Source organism: Synchiropus splendidus, chromosome 8 (genome assembly GCF_027744825.2).
Source record: "Synchiropus splendidus isolate RoL2022-P1 chromosome 8, RoL_Sspl_1.0, whole genome shotgun sequence".
Taxonomy (NCBI): domain Eukaryota; kingdom Metazoa; phylum Chordata; class Actinopteri; order Syngnathiformes; family Callionymidae; genus Synchiropus; species Synchiropus splendidus.
This window is the reverse complement of record NC_071341.1, coordinates 5,101,957-5,119,716: the sequence shown is the minus strand read 5'-3', so window position 1 is coordinate 5,119,716 and position 17,760 is coordinate 5,101,957. Positions and strand designations below refer to the sequence as shown.

Below are 17,760 nucleotides of genomic sequence, written 5' to 3'. Positions count from 1 at the left end.
AAACTAAGCATTTTACAAAAACTGAAACTAATTAAAACCAGCCAACCAACTGAATAAACTAATAAAACTGACTGAATTTGAAAGTGATAACTACATAAAAACGAAAACTAAAGAAAAACTTTAAATCAATGTATGATAGCTACTTTAAACAGAAAAAGTGGGACTTACCACTGTGATTGAATTGCATGCAGGAAATGGGTTTATCATGAGCAGGAAAGTGGGCCACAACTCCATCACCATCGGAGTCGTCGCTCACCAGAACCTAGAGCAAGCACACAAAATATGTCAATATAAATGCCCAATTACAGATCACAATGCAGGTAGTGTGAAATCGGTTTCAATAGTCGTTTCAAAATCCTGGAGGGCAGCTATATCAGACCAGAAGCAGGAGAAGATTCCCAAGTGTGCGATAGCAAAAGTGAGTAAGAAATTAAAGTGTTTCTTATGACTTGGAAGATCGAATGTAGGGGAAATAAAAGTCAGAAGAGGTTGAACGGGAAGAGGCGTCATGACAGGAAGCAGATCACATTTATGACATTGCACACAGACAATGTTGATGTGTGAGGGAATCCTGCTGGAGCTCTTTGAAACTAGAGTGCCCTCCAGAAAACCAGGCCTGGCATACTGGGGAGGATGCCTGGGTGATATGAGCCTGACGTTCCAAATAAGGAATGTTAAAAAGATGGGAATAAGCCACAGAGGAACTCGCCTCTCTCATATTCCAGTCCTCTGCCCATTCGCATAAAAAAAAATCCCCTTATCCTGACTCCCTGCCTAGCGTTTATAGCTAGTGTTCAGTTACAACATGTCTTCTGGTGACAGAGTGCAGGCAGCTTCTGAGGGCTTAGTCTAGCTTGTAAAACAACACACAGGGGCAGCAACCCTGTAGAAGGGGAAGGAAAAAGGAATCAGGGAGGGCAGGGAGTAAGAGAGCGTGCAGACGCGCTAAAGGAAGATATTGAAATTACTATCAAGAGTTTAATCAATCAGTAGCAGATAAAAACTAATCCACCAGACAGTGATTGTGTTGATGAGCATCTTCAGCAAGCTTGAACTTAAGACTGCCTTTATTCTTCCCACAACTGGGAAAGTAGGGAAAACACTAGTAAATTCAATCGCATGTTTTTCTGTTGGGACGGGAACTGCTGACTGTAGGCAATATAGCAGCAGGTATCATCCCCAAACCGTGTCACTCACCAATTCACTTGGCCATATACTGGTTCAATCACATGAAGTAGGAGAGCACCCCTTACCTCCTACTATATATTGTTGGGGGATATTTTGGTCATGTTTTAGGCAAGAGCTTTTTGGTTTTTTTACAACGTTGCAACAGTCAACACTTACCTGTCCTTCTCCAACACTGTGAGTGTCGATGATGGTGACGATGCCAGGGTTGTTGGGGTTCCGACGGCTGGTGCTATGCGGAGCCCCATCCTCATCTGGGGTGGCTGCTGGCAGATTACCTGCTAACTGAGTAACCACTTTTCCAACCATGGTGAGGCCAGTCTTTAATGTCTGTGGGATGAAACAAAAGAGAGATGAATACTATATTTGGCAACACAATAGCGTGCATACAGAGCGTGCTTCTGTGGTTTCGGCAGCAACAACAGCGACAACGTCTAAGTGATACGTACTAAGTACGTACCAGGATGCATATGTTGATTCCATGTCCATTGATAATTTATAACAGTGACAAGTTGCAACACTGTGTGTACACGTGCATGTGTGTGAGGCTCCTCTGTGGCCGTTTAAGGACTAGCCAGGGTGTCTGGCTCAAACACACCTCTGTGGCTCGATTAAGGGAAATGGATAGCACTGCTTAAGTGGAGTCTATTCCGCCTACTACAGTGTTTTCACCTAATGGAGTCCAATGTGTGTGACTGGTGTGTCTTTGTGTATGTAAAAGGCAAAGGGGCCCCTGAGAGTGTAATCAGGCATTCAGACTAGGCAGCCCTGTCAATACAGTGTGGCGCCTCACAATTGTTGGGTCTGAAGATCAACCACTGTCTCTTGTTGCCAATTGGTCAACCTCAGTAACGGTGTCTGGCGAGGGAGAGTGAGTGAGAGAGGGAGAGAGATGTTGTGAATGTGCTGTCGAGTGTGTAAATTGCCAGAAGAAACATTAAATATTAAGCGAGGCGTTTGCCTCCTAATTGATCAACACTAATGTGTTTTCTAATCACTGTAGTTGTGGAGGTTTTAATGGATAATACAAACAGCAGCTACTGACCGACCAACATCTCACAGCAGACAAAATAAATAAACTAAAATCAAATGTTAGCATCAATTGTTAGGGAGGTCTTATTTTTGTACTAAAAGGTTACTCATTATGAGCATCGACACAAGAATTGTCATGACACTTTAATGTCCATCCCCCCCAGGCACCACACCACCACCACCACCCAATGGTCTTTTCCGTCTGAGGACAACAGCACTAAGAGCCAGTCTGTCGCGCCACAAGCCAGGAGATACCGTGTCATCCATATTGAGATATATGGACCTAAATGAGGAAGGGCCAGGGAGCAGACTGCCTGTCTGCATATCAATAACCCCCTTAACCATGGTGAGGCCATTACCACACGAGCCCACCAGTGCACAGAACACTCTGCTGTTCCAACACCCACTGTCCACACTACGAGCCAGACATTGTAAAGTCTGTTCCTGATTACTGCTCAATAAACAAATAAATAGATGAATAAAAAATTAGAGATTCAATATTTTCAATTTGTCTTTTTTGTGCATACCTGTATATCAAGACTAGTCACAGTAAGGTATGGCATAGTGGATTTTATTGCCAATTCTGCCATATGCATTGCATATAGAGGATTCAAATATCATTACTCAGCAGCCCGTGGAGTGACATACTGTATAGGCCACTGAACTATGTATAAAATACAACATAAATAACAAAAACAACACGAACAACAAAAAAAACACAAGGGTTGCATTAACAATGACAGTGCAAACAAAGTGCAACTAAGAGTGTGGAGACGTGTGTATGAGTGTGCATGTATTAATGAAATGTAGTATTTCATATATTCTTGACCTAGTGATGTCCCAGAGGACCAGAATGAAAAGGTCGAATAATAATAATTACAAAAAATAAGGGTGCAACGAAATGAAAATTCTTCAAAACAGAAAATGAAAACACTAAAAGCACTTAAATACCAGATATTAGTTCCACTGCATTTATAGCAATGACTGTGTGCTTGCCTCACTAAAATCGAGGCATCATAACTGCATAAGGGATAAATGATTATTTTTATGAAAAAAAAACAAAACAAAACACAATAGCCACACTGTGACTACAGTAGCGACAGTGCCGTCTCCCAGGTTCACCGCGCAGACTGGTGATGACGAAAGAGGAGCGGTTCAATACCAGCCAAAGATAATTTGAACTGTTCAACCTGTGTCTCATACATGTATGATGGCTCTTTATTTCCTCATCCATTTTCCAGTGTGAGGTGTGATTCAATGTTTGTATACAGTGTTGAACGAAAATTTACCATATCTACTTTGCTTTCTATCAAATGACTCCCTGTCACCACGATCTATTGTATTATAGATTAACACAGAACCCGGTCTAACACGCTGAGACATAGAAACCCCATGGGTTGGAGTTTTGGGGGAGAGGGTGCAGAAGACTACAGGGTTGGGTTTATAAATCCTGTATATATATTTTTATGTGCTTCAGTCCTTTGTGGTTTTGTTTGATTTTATTTAAGTAAATGATAAACAGAACTACATGATTACAAGGCATGAAGTCAACATTCTGCAGTGATTTTCCAACTTGAATCGCTAAACAAAGACATGTCATCCACATCAATGTACCATTGTATCAATGTACATAATTTCATAACAACATGGGCCTTTCTTACGAGGAAGAATTGTTTTCATGTTGATTTTATCAGATCACCAGCTGTTTGTACAATAGAATAATTTATTGCTTGTATTTAGAGAACAAAGACGCCTGCTAAATCGCAATACTGTCAAATTGAATCTCAAAATAAATTATTTTCCCAAGTTGTTTAGCCCTGACACAAACTCACACGTGCACACACACAGCAAGACATTAGCTCAGCAATGATTTAACTCTCATTACCTCTAAGACATTGAAACTACTTCATAATATGTGCATAAATACTGAACCATAATTCTATCCCAGCCTTCCATAACCTGAAATATATGTAAATGAAACAATCACTGATTTACCCCAGAGGAATCTTTTCACTGATGTCACAGGTATAACATTTCTTTTAAAATGTTATATTATATTATATTATAAAATGTTAAAATGTCATACCAAAATCTTTTAATAACACAATCCAGCACTGCAATACCAGAATTTGTCAAACAAAACAAAAGGAGCGAGTGCATCAACAGTAACATTATATGATGAGCTTCGGCACCTACTTTGGCGGCATTGATCACAGTTGCAGTGTACGACTGAGAATTGTCTCCACAAGCTCCTCCATGAGACTGGTGACATCGGATCAACTAAAAGAAGAAACCAAGATTAAAAAAAAAAAAAACGAAAACGACATCACTTATAGATTAGTAACCAGAAGTGCTGTGCAAATAAAATTATTTTTGTGTTTTATGATTGAATCAATGAAGAATGAAGATACAATTGTGTCATTGCAGACCCTTTTCACAGTACTCTCTCTTCCCAGAGAGATTGTAAACTTGAATTCTATAATCAGTACTTCTATAATTAATGCCCAGGAAATTAACTTAAAAGGAGGTTTGACTAGTGGAGTATAAAGACAACTTTATTTTTAGGGACTAACAATTTACACAGGTTTCATTTCAATAAGCTTAAACTGGTGGTCTGCATCCAGATTTCACTTAAACGTCTTTTTTGGAAACCATGAGACTGTTGCCCAAATGCGCCAGGTCAATTACTTGAGTGGGCTTGTAGCAAACATTCTTTTTCATTAAGTGTATTATTGTGCGTTACATTTTGTAAATACTCATCAATCCCGTAAGTAGAACTAAATAAGAAAACTTCCAAACATCACCCTTTTATCTAAAATGTTATCATCTCAAGTGGACTCATCTTGGAATGGGTTGTTTATCCAGGCAGATTAAAGCAGGGGGAAACTGATAAAACACCCTTTTTTGAAAGGATTGTAAGTAAGTCAATGGTCGGATAATGCACTTCTGCAATACATGACGCGTTTCTGTAACATAAATATGTGTGTAAATGTGTGCACATACCTTGTTTTCAGCGTACGCCAGCCAGCGGCTTCCCAGAGCTATGGGATTGAGGTTGGGGCCAGGACATGGGAAGCAGCCTGAAACCAAACACATATATGACTTGGAAGAAGCACAGTCATGTAATGAGAAGAAACACACTCTTCACTGGCATATCTCATAAATAGCCTGAACATTATAATCTGGTTATAATCTGTTACGTTTATGCTAAATAAACCACAGATAACATTCATGTGAAAGTAAAAATGGCATCTGACCTGAATAAAATTATCTTTTGTTGAATAATTGCAAAAACTAAGGATGCAATGAAATAGAAATAATTCGCCAAAAACCAAAACACAGAAAGCACTATTATACAAATTATTAGTTCCATTGGGAATTTATGACAACGACTGTGTGTTTGCCTCACAACAATCAAGGCATTGTAATTAAATTAAGTTGTATTCATGGTCCAAAGCATAAATCAATGACAAAATGAAAATAAGCACTCATCAAAGTGCTTGAGACTTGTTCAAAGAAATTAAGCTACATTCGGGTCACCATTTCTTCCATCGATGCGGTCAGCTTTACTAAAACATGCAAATAACAACACTTGTGATACCAGCATTATAAGGCGGGTCAAATCACAATGAATTGCAGACAACAATTTTCAGAGAAAACATGTTGACAGTGCAGCAATTAATGGAAACACATTGCTACAGATGCATCAGAGGAGCTTGTCTCTTGAGTAAGAAGGAGGCAAGAAGATGGGGAATGATCTCTTTCAAGCCTTTAGGCGAGTTTTTTTCAATTAAATATTTAGGTTTGATATCAATATTGCCAAGGCTGTAGCATGAACATGGTTCAACGATAAATGAGAACAAATTTGGCATGAGGTTAATTCACTTTCGATTTTGCATATTAAGATGTCACATCGGGGCAGCGTGGTGAAAAACGTAACTTTTGCAAGTAGCTTGTGACTCTTCCTGATTGCTTAAGCAACAATGATGATGGCTAGGCATCATCACTGTTTTTTACAGCTGGACTTTTCACATTCCCAATAAGCAGTGTTTTGTTCCTCCAACACACCATTGTAGACCATTACCGCGGATGGACGGGCTGTCACTATGTGCAGAAGCATCAACGCTTTCTGTCTCACAGCACACTGAAGCTACAGCTGTCCATTTATTATTGTTTCAGTGCCTGAAGTCCTTTGGACTTTTGAGCCATTGATGGCTCAAAATGTTCTACAGGGGATTTTTTTGGTGCATCCTTACATTCTACATTTACGCACAAGTCAAAAATGTAACAGTTATTTTCGATGGGTTCTCCTTCTGTTCTAAACACATTTAGGGATTGTGTCAATATCACAAATGATCACACAATAAATCCAGCAAAATACATGGGAAAGCATCTTTAAAACGTCTCATAGTTTAGTGATTCGGGAGCAGATGAGGTGGATGAAAATAGTAATTTAATGTGCTGTCCAAGTTTTAAAGGTAGCAACATTCGGAGGCTAGCCACAAGATGCCCAACTTCGTCCAGAAAAAAGGCACAGGCAAAACTTGACAACTTAAAAGATAAAAAACACAATAAGAACACATGGAGTCTTGGATTGAAGTTCGATCTAACATCTAACACATGGCTTTAAATTCAGACCTACACAAAGCTCTTCAGTGACCTAATGGATATGTGGCCATAGGTTTTCATGAGTTAGCAGAACGGAAGTTTCTTTTCTTTCTGTCTCCAGCGGATACAGAAAGATGGATTTTGAGTTTAAGTCAGTGTACAAACGCCGTGGAAAGGTCACCACCGCTTGTCTCTAATCTCTCCGGCTTTAGTGCACGTGTATGAGTGTGTGCACACATGCGACACAAGAGACGAATGCTGCTGACACGACACTGATTTAATTTTGGTGCCGTTTGCACAGAGATAGAAACGATTGAATCCGTCACCATTTGGTGGCAGATTCAGTGCTCATTGACACAGCGACGGTGTCGTTTCCTTATGAATCCGACTACTTTTGAAAACCCTGTTCACGGTGGAAACTTTCGTCAACGACACCAAATTTGTCACCATGTGAACGTGCCACTGGAAACGCTCAATCAACTAGGCAGTGAGCCTTCTGTGGTTGCGCAGCATATTCTTGAGCAATAATTGATAAAGCTCTGAACAAAGAACTGTAAAACAGGGTGTTGATACTCCACCTTTGCTAGAGGGCTCTATTTCATTCGTTCTCAGGTTTCATAAAACATTTAAAACCATGTCTTTCAGTAGAATAACAAGAGAGTCAGAGAGTCAGTAGATGACAGTGACAGAGCCAGAGCTGGAACTTGTCACTGCACAGTTAAGGTCCTTGTGACAACACACTAGAAAAACAAAATCTCTCACAGTAAAAGTGAGAGATTTTGCTCGTCAGACCAAACGATCGTCCTGTCCACATGCATTGTTTATTCGAGGACACTGGCGTTGTCGACATATGTACAATGGGCTGTTTTGTTTTGTTTTTTTTTGTCCCTGAGTCCCTTAAAAACACACTGCCACTCAACGACCGACATAGTGATCACAACATCACCCGACTCTGAGGTGAGTCTTGCAACAATGGTGCCTTCGCCTTGCAAATTTTGCCAAATAAGCACTGTAGGAAAAGGTGCAATGCTTAAGCACACAGTGCACATGCTTCCATACAGTATAAGGCAAGCAACACTTTCTACTCCTCTTCTCTATTTAATGTTTCATTTAATGCTGCTCAATATACATAAGACAGTGACATTTCTCGATGTAAGAAAAAGAAAATGCAGCGGCCAGAATGTTATTTTGCCCATGCAAGTGAAGAGTGCAATATCTGAAAAGACTGTGGTCTCTTGGGTAAATCACAGTGTGACCAGAAACAGACTCATGGTAAACGATTTTCTCAACTGTACACTGAACATATGACACACTGGTCATCGAAAGCAGTCCACCACAGATTACAGAACCATTTGTTCACCGTTTCCCTCCTCATAGGAAAACACAGGGTTCTGAGGGGGGGGGACCCATAAAGAGACAATTAATAACCATTGAACATGTTTGGTTTCCTGTGAGCCAGACACTGATAGAGAAGGCCAACAGACAACAAGGAGGCACATTAAAGAAGCTAGTAAGGTCAGTTTACTTCAGCAAATGGCTTAAGTAGAGAGTGACAGCCTCAATGTGCAGTCTGGACTTCATGGACAGTCTTCCTGCATAAACATGACAGGTACAGCAATGAAGACGCAAACTTGTGTCATAACATTCTCAAATGGAAGAACTCAAATTGTGCAGTGTTAAATGCTGTTCAGACATTTTGTTTTAACAATGACCGCCTGAGTGAGACCTCTTGGTTTTTCTTTGCTCAAGAACTTAACAAGAGATATCTGACAGCAATATTTGGGAAGGCACTCACATGAAACTGAACACATTAATGTAATTGTGTTGAAATACATTTTCTACACAGAAAATAATTGTAAATAAATAGTGTTTGACACACACACACACACACACACACACACACACACACACACACACACACACACACACACACACACACACACACACACACACACACACACACACACACACACACACACACACACACACACACACACACACACACACACACACACACACACACACACACACGCACGGCAAGGCAAGGCAAGGCAAGGCAAGGCAAGTACATGTATCTTGGCTCTGCAGTACAACATTCTGAATGTAAAATTAGTTAACTCTTTTGAGGTCCTGCCATTTACGATGGACCCGGGTCAAAGTGACCCAAAGACTGCAGGAAGGTAAATGACAAATTTGCTCACTTACTTGTGACGAAGAATTTCTTTGTGAAAGTGTAGCTGTCGAACGCTGCAATCTTTTCTTGAAAACTGACAGCAAGAATACTGCAACAAACAAAAATAAATTTGGATCCAATTCTGCAGTGTTTTAAGCATTTTCTAGGTCGAACAGAATAGCATACTGCTTGTTGCAGTGGAGATCATAAATCGGTGTCTTGAACTGTATGGATTTGACCATTTCCCCAGTCCGTAGAGAGTAGAGATCGGCACATGAATAAGGAGGACTGGCCCTGAAAAGACAGGAAAACAAGGCATGAACATTAGTGTAACTTATTTTTTTTGGATGGTAAGGTGGCAAATGAGGTTGAGGGGAACCATAAAAAAACTGCCTTTAGACAATTTATTTTGGGGCCATTCCATTTAAACTGAAAACAAATAATACTTGCTGATTCAATTTGCTTGATCAACACACAGAAAAGCTTGATAGTGCAATATTTTTATTTCATCAGCATAAAATTTGAAAAAAATAATAATAATAACATTGAAACATATGAGGGGTGATTGATAACTACAAATAAACCCTAAGATTCAGACTTCGTGCCACAACAATCAATCTGTGGAAGACATTTGTTCATATCATAATCACAATTATTCAAACAATGTGCAATTTCACATTTTCGAACACTTTTAAGTCATTTTTCCTGAGAAGTCACTGCTTTGATTATAAAACCTGTATATTTCAGCGGCCTTTCTGCTGTTATTCCATTCAATCACAGGAGGAGTACTTGGATTAAATACCGTTATGCACTTATTCATTTGCAAATCATCGTTGGTTTTCAGAACATCACAAAGAACAGAATAGCTATCATTGATCACTGACTGTTTTGTGACTCAGAACACCGCATGAGCATTTAATCTTGCAAGGTTCTGAAGATGTGTGTTGACCACATTGACACTCAACTGATATTAGTGTCACCAACAACGTATAAATCTGGATTGAGCTTTATTACTCAGGACTGCACAGTCACAATGCGTTCCAGAGTAGCTTCCCTCAGTACCACTTTCCCCAAATTCATGTGGGCTGTGGTGCGGTGTCGATGATCATGTTTTCATTATCATAGGAAACTACAATCGTAACAAAAACTGACCTGTCCTAGACAGACAGACAGTAAGATAGAAACACTGACCAGCCACGCCACCAATGGCGGAAAGTATACACTGTGAGTAGGTTAAGGTGAATGTCAACTACAGTAATAGCTAGTAGGCAGACTATTGCTATTGCCCTTATCTGAAGGAGAGTTTTATTTGTATTAATAGCACATAGTTAGTGCTGTCACTCAAGGTTTATACATGTGATTAAGAGAAAATGTGGCATTTTTCATCAATGTGGTAAAAAAAAAACAAAAAAAAAACATAGACCACAGGGCAAACACATATGAGTAACCTTAAAAGACAAGTCAAGTGTTTGACCGCACAGCATGGGACAGACTAGGGAACCCCTCTACATTTACAATGAAGAGCACAGACATCAAGATGAATGGAAAATTTCTGTCCCAGGACAATAATTTACTTTCAGGCGGCTGCATGATCGATTTCAGCATTATCAGACTATGTTCAATTGAATTCTAAGCTCCACCTAGAATAATGGGCCTCTGCAATTGATTCAAGAGGACAATGATAACCTGCTGTCATAGTATCAAAATGGCACATGGTTCAATTGGTTTGCTTTTGCAGTATTTTAACAAATGACCCAGTTCTAATGGAGCCAACAAGAGGTCAGGCCTAATAAGATTTTCTAATGCCGAGGACATTGGGTGTAGGTTGAAAGCAAGGCTAAATCACAATTATCATTAAGGATCAAGGCAGGACGTCAATCGCTGCACATGTTAAGGTGACACAACGCACCATACCCCAGCTCAGTAACAGCCCTATTATGACGGCCCTATTAGATCAATGTGTCAATTACTATTACTCAAACTGGCCCTTGGGTATGGGACAACACAAGACAACAGATATTTTTCTGCGTTTCTTTTGTTTTCTATTCATTTCTGAGTGAATTCAAGTTTGTTTTTTTATGTTTTATAAATTAGTAAGTTAAATGTATAAAAAAAATAGTAAAAAGGCATATATAACAGGTATTTAGCTATGAGGGCATCTGGGCATCCTGAGAACTGCAAAACATGAAAAATGAATGCCTACTTTTTCTCAGCAGGGCGCCCTGAATGTCCGATTGTCAGTGCCTGTATAATGCCCTGCTCGTAGTGTCATCACAATGGTATCCATAAAAAGGTGTTTCTGGCCGGTAATTTCGCAAAAAAATGATCTAAATTCTCAGTTTCTCAACCGTTTTGCAGCCGTAGCTTGACCGCCATATTTGTTTACCGGTAGAATCTCGCAGTTATCCACATCTCGCGAGTCGCCTCACTAGCGGCATGGAAGCGCTGTGGGATAGGTTGTGTGACGCTGCCGATGGGAGGAAACCGCAGAAGTTCCAAACTTTAAACAATCGTTTACCAAACTAACACATAGCTTTTTAATCGGAGGAGTATTTTGGCATTTCTTTTGGCACGGAGCATGCTACCCCCACTCCTCCCGTTCCTTAGTGCCATGCAGCAAGCTGTGCTGGGGAGAGGTGCAGTTCGCTGCATGGCACACTGCGCTTGCCAAATACATGCAAAATAGTTAAACAGGGATCAAAATTCACATGGTTCTATTTATTTAATCAAGAAGCAGGCCTTGATATTTTGTTTGAATGAATGAATGTTTAAACATGTCAAAATTTAGTTTTGTCTGGAAATTCCACAAACTACAATAAAATCACCACAACAGATTGTGATGAAATCAAAAGTTATTTAAAAGAGATAAAATAATAAATCCTATTTTTTTGTTAAATTTCCCACCTCTGTCTGGAGACATTTTTAAACAAATACAAATAGATGCTTCATAGTCACTCCATCGCTCGTCGCTCCATCTTGAAATACATTGCCCGGTGAGGGACATGAAACTGCTCCACCTTTCACACTTTCTGCTGTCACCAGCACTGCTAATGGCTATCGTTGCTACACCAGACCCGCCGGCAAGTTTGAGAAGGAAACATGAAGGACAATGAAAAGAGCAGTGCTGTCAACAGATCTTGCAGTTGGCCTATTTGCTATCTGGGTAAAATTACGCAGATGGCATCTTGGCTTCTGGAAATGTGAAGACTATCATAGTAGTTATACGGTCTTTGAAGTGCATGGCACACAAGACTTAATTGCAATATGCACTCAACACTAAATGGGAGAACCACTGCTACTCACTTTTGTCATGTTATTAATGTTCATGCACTTTAACTTGTCCTGCTGTACAATGCTTATATTTACAAGAGTGGAGACAGTGAGGTGCAAGGCAAATGCTTCCTTTGAGCTCAATTTTGTTTTGTACATTATACATTGAATAAATGCATTTTTACATGATGTTTTCATTTATAAGGGTATTTTTTTCTGTTTCAGTCACATACAATGTGACATATTGTTCATAATTTTTTTTCAATAAATCAGCTATAGCAGATATTGAGATATTATTGTTATCGAGGCCAAAACACCGCCACAGTATTAAAATTGTGAGCTACCCATATCAACCCACCCAACTAAACAAGTATACAAATCGTAAGCATCTTTGTAATTGTGGTAATTATTTCATGAACTTTTTTAGTCATTGTCAAAATAAATTGGACTGGCAGGGAATTCGGGAGACAAGGGTGTGGGATTGTTCAGGCATTTGCATGAAGCTCTCTATTTTCATATTATTGGATGTAGCATCAATCTATCCCTGCTTAAAATTAGAAGCTTGATTATACACTCCTGAAAATTGAGTGTATTAGACGGATTGGCTTGGTCCAAAGTTTTCAAAAAAGGTAAAATGTGTTCATCAGAGTTGTTGCAGGCACCTGTTGAATCATTTTTGCTTTGCCCTGGCCTGTAGTATACTCTGGTGTTTTCGTTCAGTTGCCGTCCTAGTTCATAGCTTCGTACAGACTTGGAAGTACTTTTTAACAACACTAAAAATAACACTTTCACAACCAGGCTTTAATTTAAGACATGACGCTACTGACAAAAGGCCATGAAGGGTTTCTTATACTGGAAGTGTTCCTCATTATTGCACAATTACCATCAATCTAGTCAGCTTACTTCCTCCCCAGCGAAACACGCCAACATCTGTTATTAAAATTTTCACTTCAATACTGAGCTTATTCCATGAGTGCTTTCATTCTGGCAAAGAAACTCTGCTCACATCTTCACAACTGAAGGAGGGGATAAAACCACAGGATCTCAAGTGGCTGTGGAAATCATCAATGGAGGCCGGAGAAGGGAAAATAATTCATTCACAAGAAGAGGGACAGCACCACATTTCTGACTAAGCCAAGGTTTTACAAGCTGCTTATAAGAAACGCCAATTACACGCCATGAAAACACTAAACAAACATAAGCCTGAAGACTTTAGCTACTCACTGAAATGCAACGTTGAGACCACTCAACATCTAAGTAATATGCCTCCTCATTAGTGGTCATGTTTTAATATTAAATATGCATGCAATTGAAGCAGTAGCTAAGTTTAACTGAGCATACTCCTCATGAGAATGATAATTTCAACATACTATTGATTATTGTTTAATGGAAATAATGCCCAATCAGAAGCTGAATGTGAAATATACTGGACTTAGGGTTTTACCATTTAGTACTTAACATTTAAACTTACTACTCTGCAAGGCTGTTTCTTGCTATAGCTATATATATATATATATATATATATATAGCTATATATATATATATATATATATATATATATATATATATATATATATATAATAACGGTTTTAGGTACAGGGGAAACGGGCAGCTGCATGGGGTGACATAATTGGGGGAGATAGAAGGAAGGAGACGGATGGGGATCCTCCATATAGTGCAAAATGACACTTCGGATTACCCAGTCACTCATATGTGTTATTATAAATACAAACCTACAACTCCTCTATGTGTTTCTGAATTGGTGGGGATAATGATTAATGTGGGATAATAAAAAACATGGTCAATCACAAGCTCACTGTCCTCCATTCAGTTTTCTATATGTCTGCATCTGTAATCCTTAACAGTTTTAATAAAAAGAAATATATGGAAAGGGCATTTTGTTTAATTATTATTACTATTTTTGGGGGTTTTGGGAAATCCAACATCAGTGACGTTATTGGGGGGCAGCGGTGGGAATTTCCCGGTTACAAGGACAACTGGAATGCAACCTAAATGTGAGTCATTTTTATTTTTATCAATGTATTACATTCATATGGTAACATTACAGTAATATAGCACACAGTCGTTGCATCTCCTTAATTTGTTGTTAGAACATTACAGTGCCTCTACAGAACTAGCAAGTTTTCAATCAATTTTGGTGGATTTGAGAGGCCAACACTTTTTTGAAGCAAGCATGATCACGCAGGAAAATGTGTGGCGACGTTTGGATGTTACCTAAAACCTAAGGTGTAAGTAGTCTAGCTGGGCTGTGCGGACATAGACATCTCTGTCCCCCAACCGTGACATCAGAGGATGTCAAAGGTAAGGCGCATTGTGTGGGTGTTATGCGTAATTATGAAATACCTTATAAAAAATGTGCAAAAAATGTTGGCTGATTGTTTCTTATTTCACTGAAAACACATTCCATTGAAAGACCCTCAATGAGTCTCTTGCATTTCAGTGGATTTCATGTATTCATGAGTGGGCACTCAAAACCAACTGCTAGTGTTAGAAATGGGACACAGCACAAGTATGAAGGTATCTCCCTGAACAGACAAGTTTGAATAAACATTCAGTCTCTTGTATTCCTTCAAATAAATTTAGCAGAAAAAGAACAAACATTTTGGACAAAATAGAAAACATAATGATCCTGAGATGAGAATCCCTAATTTGTCGCAGCAGTGGTGGAAGAGCTCTGAATCGTTTCCCCTGGGAATCACTACAAAACAACTTTCTTAATACTGATAATGACAATGACTATAGAAAAGGGACTGAAGCAATCTGCTGCACAAACAGATTCTAATCTCCTTCATTCCATGTATCTACGGTTCATCCGGCAGAAACAGTTTATCTTAAAACAGGAGTGTTTGTCTGTGTTCTCATGGGTGGTCAGATTGTGACAGTGACGACCACCATAACCTCATGTTGGATAAAAAGCATCACTTCTCAAAAGCCCTTTAATCTGGTGGCGGCGTTTACACAAATGGCTGATAATTTCCATTCAATATACTTTAGCCGGCAGATGTATTCCATCCACAAATGAAAACTTGTCTGGGGAATTCAACCGGATGCTGAATAGCTGAGTTAGGAGGAAGTGGTCATTTGCACCGCCACACTGAATAACTTTGAAAATACACAAAAGGAATAGAATTCGAACACAAGAACGCACACAAGCAGGGCATTACCATAACCACAGATACAGAGCAGTCAGCAGCAGACTATGGAGCCCATAAGTTCTTCATTGAGATAGATGTGCCACAGCTTTACCAAGAGGCAAAAAGGCCGTTGGCCACTAAAGGCCCTTTCTTCAGAATTAATTTTGAATAAAAAAGAAGGCTTACTCAAGCAGTATGCGATATTGGTTTTAGCTTAACAGCTGCAACAATTTCATCCAAGCATGGATACATGTTTAAAACATAATAAATGCACAAGACAAACTATATTGTGTACAATTGTCATTGTCTTGCAAAGGAGATGCGAGTAGATCATGATCAGAAATCAGATCAGAAATCACAAGGAAAAAAAAAAGATAATCTAATTGAATCGAATTGTGAGGTACTTAAATATTCCCACCCCTGCTTTAGACAAGAATGAATTATATTCAGACCGCAGCTCGTGCCCTTTTTATTTTTAAACTATAAAGGCTTCATCTCTGTCAAATAAAAAAATGCCAATAGCAACAGCAGAGACAGTCATTTTATATGAGCGTATCCATGACCACAGCATATCTACATATAATATGTATGTGTATTAGCCAGACACTCAAAATAGAGTCTACACTTTGTAAAGGCAATGCTATGGTCAGAAGAGAGAAAAAAAAAGAACCACATCCTCGGAGCATCTGGAGATGAAGTGAGGTGGAGGAAAAGTCACTGACAATTCTTGAACCCTCCATAATAAAGCACTGAACTCAGTAAGTGTGTGCTCAAACCCCCACCAACATTTAACTGTAAATATCGTACACATATAATGTGCATTCTTCAAGAGATCAAAGACCAAAAATACAAATCCCTTTGAGGGCGAGAAGTAGACGTATCAAAGTCTGCTATGGCAACAACATTCTTTCCAAATTTACAAATCTCATACATACACCAGTCTGGCCAGCGCGGCAGTCATTGTATCTCCACATTGTTTGGACTTCACATGTAATCTCTTCCATTGATAAACTAATGTTGAGTGTGCCTGACTAGAAATCCACAAGTAAAGGGCTTCTGCACACATGCTTTTCCCTTCTTTGGTTTGCCTTTAATTTGCAAATCTTGTAATCTAAGCCTGGAGCTGACTGAACCAACTTCTAAACCAGCACTGCTGTAGTGGCCAAGGCTTCAATCTGTTTTCCATTTAAGTGTCAAGACGGCATCCTTTTTGGTGGTTAACAAAAGCTGTTATTTCAAAAAGATTATATGCTAAAAATTGTGTGAGGACCTTAGTGAGCTTATGAACAAACCCAATGGAAAGAACAGTGCCATACCCGGAAGCCTTTTTCCTTCTTGTCTTTGACCAGATTGTTATTTACTAAGCGTTTCAGTAGGGGAAGAACCAGAATGTTGCCATTTAGCCAGAGGTAAGCATTTCAGCTTTTCAACACAGTGCATGTTTTCATCATTAGTGTGGAGCAATACCTCAGTGTACTGCCAAACCATTAAATGCTGCTTGTCTCCATGTCAGTGACACAGAAAAAGTGGCAAGCTTTGGAAGTCAAAAGATGACGGTCAGGATTGATTTCCTTATTATGATTGATTTTAGGTAGGTCTTGTTTGATGCACATGTTAAAGAATGTGGAAAGCGCATTATGATGATATCTATGATGTAAATTTGGAAAATAAATAATAATAAAATAAATGATAGCATCAAAAATATTAACAGGTTCATCAATGCCATCTAGCTGTATTTAATAGATATTAAGCTGTATTTAATAGATGTATTTAATTATAGACCCTTCTTTCACGTTGTTTAATTATAACATTGTTATAAGTATTTTGACTCGTGGGTGTTTTTTATCAAAAAACAAATATAGTGTATTCCACAGAGAGAAACTAATACGTTCTAATGCATGGAACACATAGGTGAGGGCCATCTTTATTATATATAACAGTTTGAATAAAGTAACATAATATAAAAATGCACTTGTTTTTAGGCATGTACAGATTTAAGTTTGATGGCCCTGATACCGATACCTGGGCTTTGGTTATCGACCGATAGCGCTACCGATTTGTTATCGTTGTTAAAAGTTTACTAAGTAACAAACCTTCAATCCATGCAGTGGGATAACACTGGTCTTGCCTTGAGTATAAGGGAAAAATTACTTCATATGGAATTACAAACCTCTTATTATTTAAACTGAGCATTTACCAAATATTGCCTGCACTACTGCACGCTACTGAACCGCTTCAAATCTGCAAGGATTCTATTTCTAGTAGAGCTAAGGGCGGCACCACTTCAAGTTGGAATGGAGAGGAACAAACAAACAGTAAATCTTGGGCCGTGTGTTT

At 39.0% G+C, this 17,760-nt stretch overlaps 1 protein-coding gene across 6 annotated transcripts in view; it reads right to left on the bottom strand.

Moving 5' to 3' along the window:
- bcas3 (BCAS3 microtubule associated cell migration factor) overlaps nucleotides 1–17,760 on the bottom strand; it is a 242,654-nt gene that overhangs the window by 202,903 nt on the left and 21,991 nt on the right. For all 6 annotated transcript variants that reach the window (XM_053872609.1, XM_053872611.1, XM_053872610.1 and 3 more), the window contains exons 8-13: nucleotides 9,185–9,292; nucleotides 9,031–9,107; nucleotides 5,221–5,297; nucleotides 4,414–4,497; nucleotides 1,345–1,515; nucleotides 169–262 (exon numbers count right to left, since the gene is read on the bottom strand). In XM_053872609.1, the coding sequence (XP_053728584.1) occupies nucleotides 169–262; nucleotides 1,345–1,515; nucleotides 4,414–4,497; nucleotides 5,221–5,297; nucleotides 9,031–9,107; nucleotides 9,185–9,292 (611 nt within the window). The remainder of the gene's footprint in view (nucleotides 1–168; nucleotides 263–1,344; nucleotides 1,516–4,413; nucleotides 4,498–5,220; nucleotides 5,298–9,030; nucleotides 9,108–9,184; nucleotides 9,293–17,760) is intronic.